We start from the raw sequence: 16,083 nt of genomic DNA, 5'->3' as shown, positions 1-16,083 counted from the left end.
TCCCACCCCCTCCAGTCTTAGGAAGGGTGCTAGCCCCATACACCGCAGACCATTGGCTTAGTGCAGCAAACACCAGGCTAGGCAGATTAAAGCCCGCGAATGACGGGTTAACCCCTTTCCCCAACCTGCTTTCACTGGCCCCACTGTCAAGGTCTCAGATTCTCCACATTCCGGGCAGTTGCGGGTCCCCTTTATTACTTCCCATCCCTAGCCGAGCAATGAACCCCTTGTGGAAAGCCCCAGGGGCTGGGCAAAGCCAGGAGACCCTTCGTGTCATTCAAAGTTTTCTTCTTCTTTTCCTCCCTCCCCACCTCCAACCTTGCCCTCCCCCCAGGTATTTCACAAGTGTCAGAGGCTGGCCTGCTGCCCCTCTGAGGAGTGGCATGTTAATACCTCTGCCCAAGACTCTTGCCTGCCACTCTGCCTCCAGCTTCTGAGCAATCATGGACAGGATTTTCTCTGGCTTCTTGCTCTCTGCGTTTCTTCTCTTCCAGGATCACGGCATTTACGGGGCTCCCCCTCAGCCCAGAGGTAAGTGAAGAGGTCAGTTTGTTTGTGGTACCTTCTCACCACCTGAAGCCATTCCACTCGGGCGGATGTGAACACAGGGGGGTTAAAGGGAGAAAAACAACACCAAACAGATTGCAGGACTGTGCAAAGAATCTTTTGCAAATAGTTGACCAAGGCAGCAAAATCCTGATGTCTGTGCTGCATTCTCCTGCTTGCTTCGTTACTTTGCAATAATAGCCGCATGCATGGCACAGACACAGTTAACAGAAAGTTGCTTCAGTGTGTCTTCAGCATAGTATGAGGTCCAGTTCCTTTTAGCTGGAGGAGGCACTGCTATTAAAGGAGATGTCTTGTGCCCTTTTTATCTCCTGAATAGAACTCGCTTCTTCTCTCAAAGCGTTCCTCAAAGAGCTGGTTTTGTTTGGGAAATTCAAGGAGCAAATTGGCCTGGATTGATCAGACATTCCTAGGTCTGGTTCACCTTTCCGAGTAAAGTGGAATGGATTGGTTTTGAGGTTGGTCCTTATTAAGGTTTTAATGTAGTCCTTTTTCAAGCAAACTTCCAGTGAATTCCTTCAGTTTGTTGAAGTCAATGGTAGATTTTGCCTGAATTGGGATGACAGGATTTGCCTTAGAGGTTCAAGAGATACCCTGTGAGCATCCTTAAAGAAGGATGGTTAATTTTAATGTCTGTAAATCCCCATTTCCCAGCTACAAAATACTTGACAATGGTAGGCAGCCAGTGTGCTGAGTTCACTGCCTATCATGCTGAACAATACTGTCACATTGTTTCCTTGTATTCCCAGTCTGTCTGTCTACACCTTTTGTCTCTGGCCTTTGGGGCAGGGGCTGTCGGCGTCTTCGGTGTTTTTAAAGCACCTAGAACAGTGAGGTTCTGGTCATGTTGGGGGCTCTTAGACACTGTGGTATTACAAATAATATATAATAAATGAACAGGTGTTGAATTCAAAAGGAAAAGCTAATAGTGAAAAAGATTTGTACAAATGGTAAAGAAATCAGTCCATTAACTGATCCAGTAGGGACTGGATGAAGTTACAGACAACAATTAATGTTCAGCCAACCTGTGGAACTCATGGCTGCAGGAGGTGGCCACGACAAATATTGGGGCTGGATTTGTAAAAGGGTTGAGTGATTTTAGGACATTTAAAAACATTTATACCTGTGCAGATCACAAAATGATCAGGGTAATGTGACTACATGCTGCAGAGCATAAGGTAGCCACGCAGAGAAAGGAAATGTCTTTGCAGACTGTCCAACTGATCAGCTTTGTGAAGAGATGGTATCCCTACACCTGAACCATCCAGTACTAGATATTACCAGAGTCAGGAAATGACAGATGGATCATTCATCCAATCCACTATATTTCTAGTATGATTGAATGCTGCTTGCAATATAAATATGTTTTAATTCTGCGTTACCAACAGTTTTCTGTTTCTTCTAATTAAACCAGCACCATGGTGCTTCCGCAAACTCTGTTTCATTGCCATAAGGGCTTGACTATTATAAAAGTTATTACAGAATAAGGTAGAAATGGATTTAAAGTGGAGTATCTACTCTGGAATAAGTCCACATGTGGCCATTCTTATTCCAAAATAAAAGTGTTGTTTTTGGTTTAATTTAATCCACTTTCAAAATCAATTAAGCTATTTTGGAAAAAGGCACTTATGCCAGAATGAAAGTGTCTATATGTGGAGTTATTCAAGACTAATTGTTTTGGAATAGCTCTTCCTGAATAGCTCCATGTGTTGACAAGCCCTAAGACTAGGGAGCCTTCTGGGGCTGGACACAATTAGCTAGACTTGCTTTTGATTTTTCAATACTCTCCTTTTATTTCCCCATAAATACATTTTAATTTCATAAGAAGAGATACAAAAAAAAGTTATTTGGGACAAAAATACAAAAGCGCTTTGTGAAAAAGTTGATTCCAAAATATTTTATTGGCTCAGTCAGTCCTTATCCCACACTTCAATGCTTTGGTACAACACTTCTTTCTTAGCAGCAGTTAACAATTAAAAAAACAAACAAATGGTGGTTAGGGCACTGGAGTGGGAATCAGGAGACTTATTGTCCATTCCTTGATCCACTAAGGACAGACTGCATGACCTTGGGCAAAGCTCATGGCCTCAGTTTCCCTACCTATAAAATGGGTATAATGATACTTCATAAAGTTCTTTTTTGGTCTAAGAATTAAAGCACTATGTAAGCTTGATTATAAACAGACGTTTCTACTTCCTGCAATGAAATATGGCAGTGAAGTGAAACCAACCCCCCCGGCAGTAAATGGTTACTTTTCAGTGGAAACCAGTGTGTCCTACTGACTAATTCCTCCTTGCATCCCTCCTGCACATTGCGTTGTTTAGAGATACATTATTCTGAAGCCAGTGACACATTCAGCACTAGAGTCTTTCAGGAAACCCACCTGATGATCTCTCCTCATGGACGTATAGCAGGATATTTGTTTTCGTCTGTCTAATAGCGTGAAAGCTCAGTTACATTTCACACTGATGACCAACTCCAATATCTATGTCTTAATTTTTGCTGGTCAAAAAGCTTGTCTGACAGAACTTTTCCCCTGTATCGCAGAACCTGTATCCTCCTCCTGTGTGAAAATGAAATATTAACAGAGAATATGAGAACAGAACCTCACAGAGGCAGGCTAAATGGGGCAATTTGGGAAAATGTTCATAAAAATATCAACCCTTTTTATTTATTTATTTTTTTTTGGTCACAGTTTGAAATTTTGATGAAAAATGTCATCAAAATGGTCAATTTTGAGAAATTCCATCCAGCTGCAGGACAGAGCATCTTGACCACCAATAGTTTTCTCCATCATGTTTATTATTGATCTTACAAAGGGAACATAGAAGTTACATGGGGAATATGTCATCTTAGGTCAATCTATTTTACATTTTCACACTGATTCTCTTGTCTAGTGCAGCCTTATTCTTTACAGTATGATCACCAGTGCTTTGTGATGTGATGCCAAGAGGAAAAGTTCATAAATTCATAGATACTAAGGTCAGAAGGGACCATTATGATCATCTAGTCTGACCTCCTGCACAACGCAGACCACAGAATCTCATCTACCCACTCCTGCAAAAAACCTCTCACCTATGTCTGAGCTGTTGAAGTCCTCAAATCATGGTTTAAAGACTTCAAGGAGCAGAAAATCCTCCAGCAAGTGACCCGTGGCCCATGCTACAGAGGAAGGCGAAAAACCTCCAGGGCCTCTTCCAATCTGCCCTGGAGGAAAATTCCTTCCCGACCCCAAATATGGCGATCAGCTAAACCCAGAGCATATGGGCAAGATTCACCAGCCAGATACTACAGAAAATTCCTTCCTGGGTAACTCAGATCCCACCCCATCTAACATCCCATTACAGGCCATTGGGCGCCTATTTACCATGAATATATAAAGATCAATTAATTACCAAAATCATGTTATCCCATCATACCATCTCCTCCATAAACTTATCGAGTTTAATCTTAAAGCCAGATAGATCTTTTGCTCCCACTGCTTCCCTTGGAAGGCTATTCCAAAACTTCACTCCTCTGATGGTTAGAAACCTTCGTCTAATTTCAAGTCTAAACTTCCTGGTGGCCAGTTTATATCCATTTGTTCTTGTGTCCACATTGGTACTGAGCTTAAATAATTCCTCTCCCTCTCCGGTATTTATCCCTCTGATATATTTATAGAGAGCAATCATATCTCCCCTCAGCCTTCTTTTAGTTAGGCTAAACAAGCCAAGCTCCTTGAGTCTCCTTTCATAAGACAAGTTTTCCATTGTGATTTAATGCAGCGGCTCTCAACCTTTCCAGATTACTGTACCCTTTTCACGAGTCTGATTTGTCTTGCGTACCCCCAAGTTACACCTGACTAAAAACTACTTACTTACACAATCAGACATAAACATACAAACGTGTCGCAGCACACTGTTATTGAAAAAATGCTGACTTTCTCATTTTTACCATGTAATTACAAAATAAATCAACTGGACTATAAACATTGTACTTACATTTCAGTATACAGTATATAGAGCAGTAGAACCAAATCATTGGCTGTATGAAATTTTAGTTTGTACTGACTTTGATAGGGCTTTTTCTGTAGCCTGTTGTAAAACTAGGCAAATCTCTAGATGAGTTGATCTACCCCTTGGAAGACCTCTGTATACCCCCAGGGATACATGTACCCCTAGCTGAGAACCACTGCTTTAAGGGTTAAACCAGGGGGTTATATGAGTCAGGACTCCTGGGTTCTATTTCCACCTCTACTGACCCCCTGGAGCTTTGAGGTAGTTATTTAATGGCTAGGTGTGCCTCTGTTTATCTGTCTGTGAAGTGGCAATAACAATACCTATTGCACAGACTTGTTGTGGGAATTTATGTATTAATTTTTGCAAAGCGTTTGAAGGGCATCTGATCAAGGTGCTTCAGACAGTTGGTTTGCCCCTCTGCTGTTTTACTCCAGTGTGACTGCACTGAGTTTCATCAGCATAACAGCATAAACCTGGAGTGGTGAATCCAGCCCCACAAATGCCAAATATTATCTCATCACCTCTGTGCATTATAAGTACACATATTTGTACACGATGTTATGTTTTTAACCAATACAAATACTTTTCTAAAAAGTATAAACTTTATAAACTTTGATTAATTAGTTCCCACTTTGCCCCTATGAGATAAGTAAGTATTTATCATCTTCCCATTGGTTTTACAAATGACACCCAGTTCTCTGCCATAACCCAGTAGAACCCTATCTCCCCACAAGAACCAGGAAGTCTTGAGTCCCCAGCATCCTGCTCTGATCCCTGAACCTCACTAGTTTTTCTGTAGCCTTATTTCTTCATCTTTCTCTTCCCACTTTTCTCGTGCAGGTGCTCTGTGTAGGACGAGACCCTCTGACCTGGTGTTCATCATAGACAGCTCCCGAAGCGTGCGCCCCCATGAATTTGAGCAGGTCAAAGTATTCTTGTCCCAGGTCATCGAGTCCCTAGATGTGGGCCCCAATGCCACTCGGGTGGGGGTGATCAATTATGCCAGCACAGTCAAGAATGAGTTCTCCCTCAAGACCCACTGGACCAAAGCCAGCCTGCTGCAAGCAGTCCGCAAGATCAAGCCTCTCTCCACGGGCACCATGACGGGCTTGGCAATCCAGTTTGCCATCAATAGGGCGTTCAGCGACTCAGAAGGGGCCCGTGTGAGGTCTCCTGAGATTAATAAGGTAAGTGAATTATCTGCTGAGCTGCTGCATTGGGAGAAGTCAGTGTTGCTCTCCCTGATGGTATCACCCCTCCCACCCATTCCCCTTCCTTCTGTCTAATCAGAGACTGGAAACATTGAAGAAAATGGCCAAAGTCCCCCACAAGATATTAGGGATGGGGAAAAAGTGATTGGTATCTCTGTGGCAATGGCCATCTTTACTAATATCCCATCCAAGGAAAATACACTAAAGGACCTTTAATTTTGCAGTGGCAAGGAGGTTGTTTTTCTAAGACAGATAGAGCAATCGGGGACTCAATTCTCATAGAAAGTCAGCGGGATCTTCGCCTCGGATCCTCAAAGGTATGCAGGTGCCTAATTCCCATTTATTTCAATGGGAGTTAGGTGCCTAATTCACTTTGACGATCTGGGCCTTGGTGCCTCACTTTTCTTTGTGCCTTTGCAAACCCCCACCTCGAACTCACAAGGTAGAAAATGTCAGAATTAAGGTTGCCCTGGAAACCTTAATTCCCCCATACCTCCAGCCCACTCCTTGTCTGTCTTGACTATTGAGATGGCGAGACCACCTCTTTCTATATGCACGTAGTGACTGTGGGGCAGCGAGATCATGGTCTAGGTTGGTATTTAACATAGGAATGGCCACATTGGGTCAGACCAAAGGTCCCTTTAGCCCAGTATCCTGTCTTCTGACAGTGGCCAATGCCCCAGAGGGAATGAACAGAACAGGGAATCATCAAGTGATCCATCCATCCCCAGTTGCCCAGAGGCTAGGGACACCATCCCTGCCCATCCTGGCTAATAGCCATTGATGGACCTAGCCTCCATGAACTTACCTAGTTCTTTTTTGAAGCTCTACCATATAACAACAACAGCATCTGCTTTCCCCTGACTTGTCATCTCTGAAATTGGCTACACCTGCCTCAGCTCAATGACAGCCGGGGGGGAAACTCTCCCTTCTGTGCATGCAGAAAGCTTGTTTCATTAACAGCTTGCATTTTAACTAAACATTAGTCATGACGCAGCCTGGGCCTGCATGCCTAAAGCTGGCTCCCCAGGCTCTCTGCTAGCAAGACAGGAGCAGAAAAATAAGCAAGGACTTAAAATGGGCAACCAGAGCTTCTGTGCCAACCAATCAGGAAACCAGCTGTTTGAAGAAGGCTTTTTTCCCCCAACTCTAAAATTTCTGGAATGTCAGTTTCTTTCCTTTCCCCTCTGCTGCCAGCAGAGGAATGGGGAAGCCAGTAATGTGGAGTTGTGTGCAAAACAGAGAGGGTAAAGAAGCCAAAGGCAGCAAAAACAACCAACCAAAAAAGCCAACAACCAACAAAGCCTAAATGCAAGAAATGCACTCTGGTAAAAATGTGACCACACCTGAAAAAAAAACAAAAAAAACCCCGACACTAGCATTTTAAAGGCTGTGGTAGCCAGAAATTAACTAGACACTACTGAAAAATGGTGCCAATGGATGGGGATCAGATCTCTTCATGGACCTACTTCTATGCCCCCTGTCACTCTAGCATCAGCGCACCTAACAAATACAATTGGATTTACCTCACGTGAGTCTTTTATCCCCAAGTTCACAGAGGGGAAACTGAGGCTCAGATATTGAAGGCGGGATTTTCAAAAGCACTCAGTATTTTTGTCTAAGTCTTACTGACTTAGTGGGAACACATTTGGGCCAAAACTGAGCACTTTTGAAAATCTAACTTTCCCAAGGTCACACAGTAAATCTGTGGCTGAGAACCTATATCTTCTGAAGCTCAGCCCGGTGCCATAATCACAAAAACATCCTTCCTGTAGAAGTGAGAGCAGGGACCTGGAAGCCAGGATTCCTGGCTTCTGTTTTCACTTTTGCCATTGACTGAGTGTGTGACTTTGGGTAAGGCACTTAGGGTTGAAGTGTGGGCAGATGTAAAATGGTGTAAAATGTAATAACCTTTTCTCCCACACAGGGCTGTTGCGAAACCTAATTTTAATGATGCTTCATGCCTAATGTAATGACACTCAACTCACCAATGGATATAAGGCAGTGCATAATAGCTTGGTATTATTATTACTATTATTAGTAGTAGTAATAATTAATGTTTGTAAAGTGCTTTGAGATTCTTGGATGATCCTGGTTATGATTCTGGCCAAGTTAGTACAAATAGAATAAGAATGGACTCAACTTTAATCTTTTTTTGGAGATTCAAAGTTGTTCATTCTGTCCCACAGGTATATTTTGTCTTTCACTGCTTTCAGGTGTTACTCATGGAAACAGAAATGGTAAATTTACCCAAGAGAGGCAGCATGGGGTGATGTATTTATCCCTGTTAGAAACAGGACAGCTATCTAACATATTGTGTTTATACCGTTCCGCTCACTGAAGCATGGTATCTAGGTGAAAAGAAAAGGAATACTTGTGGCACCTTAGCTGACCCAATGGTATTTGCAGCCCAAGTCCCAAATGGCTTCAAACTCATCCTGGGCTCATTCAGATCCAAACTGTCCTTCAGGCCTTTTGGAGTTTGTTCACCACTGGGTTAAAAGAGGAGATTTTAGAGTCTTCCTTCCTTGTCCCCAGGGCCAGATTAAAATGAAATAAGGCACAGATCCACCAGCATTCTGGAGATGCACAAAACCCATCGCTTTCATCTCCCACCTCATCATCTCTGCTTTCCTTCCATGTACGGAATTTTCTACCCTGTGAGCTTTTAGAAGCCCGTCACTTCTCGAGTCCTCATCCCTGTGGACACTTTTGACAAAAATGATTTTTTTTTCCCGATTGGCCAACATTTTTCACATTTTCATCCAAACAATCGAAACCCCAAAATTCTTCAGTTTAAAAATGTAAAATTTGATTTTCAGTGATCGAAAATGGCCCTGTTTTGTCTAAGAAAATCCATGTAAAATGCTCAATCCACACTCCATGCCTGCGGATGGGGCATGCGGGCCCTTATCACTGAATGCAGTGCTGTGCACACACATTGTCTGACTTGCCACTACATGTCTAGCATTGCCAGCTTCCAGGCCAACAGGGGTTATAAAGAAACTCCTGCATCGCAGAGAGCAGCTCCTTACAGCACCACCGCTCCTTCATCCCACACTTGAAGGCTCCTTCTGAATGCAGATCCTAGGGCATCAAAATTCCTGCTTTAATCTGCTAGGGAACTCTCCTCCCCTCCCCCAGAGCTTTATTCCCTGAAGCCAAACACCATGAATGCATTGGCAGTGGTCCTGTGGAACTGGGAATAGCTTCAGGAAACTTTTTCCCTCCTCTTTGAACCTGACTCCAGTTCACCCCCTAAAGAGCAGTTCCATGCTCGCATAAGAAACTTGATCCCCAGCAAGACCTTTCCAGGGAGAGACAGTAGAAGCAGCAGCGGGACCAGGGGACAATGAAGGAAGGATATTAATGTTTCTAGAAAAGCCCTCCTGTCAGTTAGCTAGTAGCCCAGCGCAGCTTGGAGGTGGCAAACTAGATTGAAAACTCAATCAAATAGTGACAAAGACAGGGCCTCCTTACAGCTGGGTCTCCCAAGCTCTCTAGCAAACACAGTTGTTACTTCACTGAGAGATGGCTGGGCATGTTCCAAAATCTTAGGTAACTTTCTGCTCAGTGTAATATGATTTTACTTTATTATGTGCTAAAGAACAGTGCACTCTATTGTCTGATACTGGCCTTTGGGAAGAGAATGCCAGGCAGATACTCACATTCCTGCAAGCCTGTCTACAATGGATAATTCACAGTGTAACAATAAAAAAAAAAAAATGAAAATCCAGCAATCACATACTACAGTATTTTTGTCTAGTCTTAGGAAGAGCCATTGCAAAAACCCAAAGCAGAGCAGAAAACAATGGACTAGATTCCTTCCTGGTGTAACTCAATGGGAGATGCTTTGTGACCCTTTATACCAGGGCTGGATTTGGTCCAATTTTTGTGATAAGGAAAAAAGTTAGCGACTACCTATTTGTTAAAAAGAAAAGGCAGACTTGTGGCACCTTAGAGACTAACAATGTATTTGAGCGTAAGCTTTCGTGAGCTACAAGTCCTCCTTTTCTTTTTGCGGATACAGACTAACACGGCTGCTACTCTGATATCTATTTATTGGCTCTATCACAAATGATTTCCCCCCTTTTTTTCTGAGATGCCATTCTGTAATAATGATGATGCAGGACTAAAATGGGGTCAAATATTTTTATCTAAATATGTTTTTAAAAAGAGAAATGGTTTTGCTGTCCAAAGAAACATTTTTATGGAAAATTTTCATTTTAGTCAAAATGTGCCTCTTTAAAATGTGCCTCTTTAGTCCTTAATGTACCCACTAAAAGAGTAAGCAAAATTTTAACTGAAAAATTTTACATTTTTGGAAAATAAATGAATTTGTGTTTTTTACAAAATAATAAATTTTCATTTGGTTGAAAGTTTTCAGTCTGGTCATCTTAAAGAGAGAATGTAAACCAAACATTTTTAAAATATTTTTTTGTCTTCTGGGAGAAAAAGAAAAATCAAATATTTGGATTTCAAAGCTCCCACACAAAATTTCAGTTTTTGGATTTGGTTATTCATTGAAAAAGAAATGAACAAAAACGTTTGGGAAATATCTTTAGAAAAACCAACAGCTAAAGAACATCACACAAAACATTAGCATTTCTTTCTCTGCTGTATGGAGGACCAAGTCTCACTCAGTGAATCCACATCACAAGTGCCCTGATTCAACGCTAAAAGCTCTACAAAACCCCACTGAACTGAACAATCCAGCTTGACTTGTCTTGCTTCTTACATCTCTGTTGATAACCAGGAAGCTGCAGCTGGAACCGAATGTGCAGGGTGAGGTAGAACAGAACCCAGATCCCAGAGCTTCCCAGAGCTGTATCAACTCCTGATGGACTACCAGAAGTAACACTTGCTTTTGCAAATGAGATCAGCAGTTGTGACTGACAGGATGGAGAGCAGATTCATCTCTGGTTTCACTCTGCTGAAGTTAAAGGTGCTACGCCAGGATCAATTTGGTCCATGACATGCAAGAAGGTCCTGTTTTACAGTCGCTTTTCCAACCCTAATCAAAGTTCAGTTGAAGGATCTGAGTGTGTATCGTATAAGCGTGTACACACGCACACACACATAATGTGGACTGATATATAGGAGCCAGTGACTCATATTTTCTTCCGCAGGTCTTGTCTTTGAAACAGAAACCGGGACTTAGATTTGTGCTACTGCTGCGTCATTGCAGGTGGGCAGAAACCTCAGCTGCCCTGCAATTCACGTGTGTGTGTCCTCTGCAAGTAAACCATTCAAGGCAATGTCACTCCAACCCATCTGTTCCCCAGTACTGTCTTTCTCCAGACAATGTAGGACAGTACTAGCCAAAAGGAATTATTCCCACAGACAGATTTCAGTGGCGCTGACTAAGCTGAACCCACTTTCAGTTTTCAAGTGCTACTGAATTAATTTAATCTCTGCTATTTTCTGAGGCCAGGTTCTGAGTTAGAGGGTGACAGAGGGAGCTTGGCAATCTGCCACAAGGAATAGGATGACAAAGGAACACAGTGGGATTTCATAGAATCATAGAAATGTTGGGTTGGAAGGGACCTTGGGAGGTCATCAAGTCCAGCACCCTGCGCTGAGGCAGGACCAAGTAAACCTAGGCCAGCCCCGACAGGTGTTTGTCCAACCTGGTCTTAAAAACCTCCAGTGACGGGGATTCCACAATTGGTAGCCTATTCCACAGCTTAACTCCCCTTCTAGTTAGAAAGTTTTTCCTAACAGCTAACCTAAATCTCTCTGGCTGCAGATTAAGCCCATTACTTCTTGTCCTGCCTTCAGTGGCTCACAGTTCAATTGCTTGTAACAGCCTTTAACGTACTTGAAGACTTATCAGGTCCCTTCTCAGTTTTATTTCTAAAGACTAATCATGTCCAGTTTTTTAAATCTTTTCTCATAGGTCAGGTTGTCTAAAACATTGATGGTTTTTGTTGCTCTCTTCTGGACTCTCTCCAACTTATCACCATCTTGACTAAAGGACGGCACCCAGAATTAGACACAGTACTCCAGCTGAGGCCACACCAGTGCTGAGAAGAGAGGAACAATTACTCCTGTGTCTTCCATATGACATTCCTGTTAATACACCCCAGAGTGACATTCGCCTTTTTTGCAACTGCATCACATTGACTCACATTGAATTTGTGCTCCACTAACGCTCCCAGATCCTTTTCAGCGGTGCTACCACCTCGCCAGTCATTCCCCATTTTGTAATTGCATTTGATTTTTCCTTCCTAAGTCTGGCTGTTCTTACCAAGAATATCATGGAGAAAATGAATAAGGAAATATTTACTCCTTCACATAACACAAGAACCACGGGTCACCCAATAAGTGAAGTACTTTGCACTTGTCTTGGTTGAATTTCATCTTGTGGATTTCAGACCAATTATCTAATTTGTGAAGATCCTTTTGAAATCTAATCTGGACTTTGTATTTCTCTGGCACCTTCCATCTAGGGATCCCTGCGCCCTTTGCAAATATTTATAAATTCAGCCTCACAACCAAAGTCAACCCTAGCACAACTCCACCAACCTCCACAGAGTTACCCCAGTGATTATTATGGACCATTTTCCTCATTTAAAAGATGAAGGGAGCTGAAAAACAGAATAAGTAAGGCCAACTCGTTCAAACTAGGCTGCCTAAAATTAGGCACCTAAAGTCATATTTAGGGACCTTGGAAAGTGACTGGATTTTCATTCCTCATGTTTCCAGAGCTAACTGAGAATCTCAGCCACTGGGAGCTGCGGGCAGCCGTGCCTGTGGACGGTCAATGTAAACAAACTGTCTCGCGGCCCGCCAGCAGATTACCCCGATGGGCCGCATGTGGCCCGCGGGATGCAGGTTGCCCACCACTGATCTAGACCATCCCTGGCATGTGTCTGTCTAACCAGTTCTTAAAAACCTCTAATGATGAAGATTCCACAACCCCTCTGGGTAATTTGTTTCAGTGCTTAACCACCCTGACAGTTAGGAAGTTTTTCCTAATTTCTATCCTACATCTCCCTTGCTGCAATTTAAGCACATTAGTTCTGGTCCTGTCCTCAGTGGATAACAAGGACAATTTATCACCTTCCTCTTTATAACAACCTTCTATGTACTTGAAGACATATCATGTCCACCCTCGCTCTTCTCCAGACTAAACAACCCCCCCCCCCTTATTTTCAATCTTCCCTCATAGGTCATGTTTTCTATACCTTATATCATTTTTTGCTCTCTTCTGGATTTCCTCCAATTTGTCCACATCTTTCCTGAAGTATGGTGCCCAGACACAGTACTCCATTTGAGGCCCCATCAATGCTGGGTAGAGTGGAAGAATTACTTCTTGTGTCTTGCTTACAACACTCCTGGTAATACATCCCAGAATGATGTTCGCTTTTTTTGCAACAGTGTTATATTGTGGACTCATATTTAGTTTCTGATCTACTATAACAGTACTCCTTCCTAGGCACTCATTTCCCATTTTGTATTTGTGCCACTGATTGTTCCTTCCTAACTGGAGTACTTTGCATTTGTCTTTATTGAATTTCATCCTATTTATTTCAGACCATTTCTCCAGTTTGTTAAGATAATTTTGAATTCTAATTGTGATGGATTGGATCACAGAAACTCCCTTTGGGACTGCCACCTGATGTGCGGAAACTACCTCTGAGCTTGTTTTCCCTGCCAGCTTGGGACTTCAGTGCCCTGCCTGGTTGTGCCAGACATGCTAGCCTGCTACAAACACAGACCCAGGTCTGAACTACATCCCCCCAAAGCTGCAAGCTTAACTGAAAACAGCTTAAGAAGTGTTCCTGCCTCCAACACTCAGATACCCAATTCTCAATGGGGTCCAAACGCCAAATAAACCTCATAAATTGTTCGCCCTCTATAACACTGATAGAGAGATATGCACAACTGTTTGTCTCTCCCCCCCCCCCAGTATTAATACATACTCTGGATTAATTAATAAGTAAAAAGTGATTTTATTAAATACAAAAGGTAGGATTAAGTGGTTCCAAGTAGTAACAGACAGAACAAAGTAAATTACCAGAAAAAAAAATAAAACACGCAAATCTAAGTCTAATACAGTAAGAAAGTGATTACAGATGAAATCTCACCCTCAGAGATATTCCAATAAGCTTCTTTTACAGACTAGCCTCCTTCTAGTCTGCGTCCAGCAGTCACTCCCACCCCACTAGTTACTGTCACAGAATCACAGAATAGAATCACAGGGTTGGAAGGGACCTCAGGAGGTCATCTAGTCCAAGCCCCTGCTCAAAGCAGGACCAATCCCCAATTTTTGTCCCAGATCCCTAAATGGCTCCCTCAAGGCTTGAACTCACAACCCTGGGTTTAGCAGGCCAATGCTCAAACCACTGAGATATCCCTCCCCACTTTGTTCCTGTTTCTTTCAGGCATCTCCTTGGGGTGGAGAGACTTGAGCCAGCAGAAGACAAAATGGAGGGGGTTTCCCAAGGACTTATATAGTTTCTCTCTTGTGGGTGGAAACCCCTCTCCCCCCGCCCCCCGTGTAGAATCCAGCTACAAAATGGAGTTTTGGAGTCACATAGGAAAGTCACATGTCCATGCATGACTCAGGTTTCTACAGGATGTTCCCAGGAAAGCTCAGATGTGGACTGGCGTCTATCAAGGTTCATTGTTAACCAAGTACTCCCAATTACTTGAATAACACCTTCACACAATGGTGACCAAATCTACCTTAGGTGTTTTCTACAGCAAACACTTTAAATACAAGCATAGAGCCAACGCTCAAACTTCAGATATAAAAATGATACACACATACAAATAGGATGAATACATGTAGAAGAACATAACCTTTGCAAAGATGTTACATGGCATATCTAGCATTAAACATATTCTAGTTATGTCATATTTACACTCATAAGCCTATTTCCATAAAGCATTATGGGGTGCAATGTCACACTAATTGTGTCCTCCAAAGCACTTGCAACCCCTCCCAGCTTAGTATTGTCCGGAAACTTTATAAGTGTACTCTCTATGCCATTAGCTAAAACATTTATGAAGCTACTGAATAAAACCAGACTCAGGACAGATCCCTGTGGGACCCCACCTGATATGCCCTTCCAGCTTGACTGTGAACCATTGATAATTGCTCTCTGAGTACACAGTTTTTCAACCAGCTGTGCACCCCTTTTATAGCAGGTTTGTCTAGCCTATGTTTCGCTAGATTGCTTATGAGAAAGTCATGTGAGACAGTATCAAAAGCCTTCCTAAAGTCAAGATATATCCCCACCCACAAGGATAGTTATCCTGTCAAAGAAGGATATGAGTTTGACATGATTTGTTCTTGACAAACCCCTGTTGATTGTTATTTATCACTATTCTATTCTAGGGGCTTACAAATTGATTTTTTGATTATTTGCTCCATTATCTTTCCAGGTACTGAAGTTAAGCTGATTGGTCTGTAATTCCCTGGGTTGTTCTTATTCCCCTTTTTATAGATTGACACTATATTTGCCCTTTTCCAGTCCTCTGGGATCTCTCCCATCCACCATGAGATCTCAAAAGATAATTGCTAATGGGTAAGAGATCTTTTCAACCAGTTCCGTAAGTATTCTAGGATGCATTTTGTCAGACCCTGAGACTTGGAGACATCCAGCTTGTCTAAGTAATACTTAATTTTTTCTTTCTCTATTTTAGCCTCAGATCCTACCCCATTTATACAGATGTTTACTATGTTAGTCTTTCGATAAGTGATAACATTTCTGGTGCAGAGCAGGGTGATGGGTTTTCCTTTCACCTTTCCCAGTTTTTCCTTATTTTTTTAAAATTGATTGCTGTTTAATAAATTGCATTTGCTTTGAGCTGTATGTAGTGATCAGTGGGTCAGAGAAGCATCCAGTGCAGAGAGAGCACCCAGGAGTGGGGACACCCTAGCTCCTGCCCTAAGTGACCACGACAAGGTTGGGGGTCGAGCCCCCCAGGAATCCTGGGCCCAGCCTTGTTGAGGTTATGAGGAGTCTGCCACACAGGAGAGTGGAAGGGGAGCCCTCGAGGTAAGGCAGGCCTCTGGGTAAAGGAATTGGAAGCGAAAACTCAAATCCTTTCACAAGCCCATTTCATTGGGTTAGTGTATAAAAGACGGAAGAGTCCCCCACAATAGCGGGACCATTCCCCCACTTAGATATATTTGAGTTTCAGGTCGTTAAAGGTCTCGTGGTTAATCCAGGATGGGGGTACAGGGAGTTGAATCTCTATGGACCATTTGGTCTTCGGCTTCTTTGTTGACAGTGCCAGCAAGAGTGCCAGTTAGTACCAAATTGTGGTGGTGGTTTTTGAGACTTGCGTTC

The 16,083-nt window shown here is 42.7% G+C and overlaps 1 protein-coding gene across 1 annotated transcript in view; it reads left to right on the top strand.

The window, feature by feature from the left end:
- Positions 1-443: 443 nt before the first annotated feature.
- The window catches only part of MATN1 (matrilin 1), a gene marked incomplete at both ends in the record, with an annotated part of 37,307 nt that continues 21,667 nt past the window's right edge, over positions 444-16,083 (top strand). Inside the window, 2 exons of the mRNA XM_084652255.1 lie at positions 444-531; positions 5,406-5,752. Of these exons, the coding sequence (XP_084508381.1) occupies positions 444-531; positions 5,406-5,752 (435 nt within the window). The remainder of the gene's footprint in view (positions 532-5,405; positions 5,753-16,083) is intronic.

The sequence above is a fragment of the Lepidochelys olivacea genome (assembly GCF_965140295.1).
Source record: "Lepidochelys olivacea isolate rLepOli2 genome assembly, chromosome: 19".
Lineage (NCBI taxonomy): Eukaryota > Metazoa > Chordata > Testudines > Cheloniidae > Lepidochelys > Lepidochelys olivacea.
This window is presented reverse-complemented; position numbering and strand designations above follow the sequence as displayed.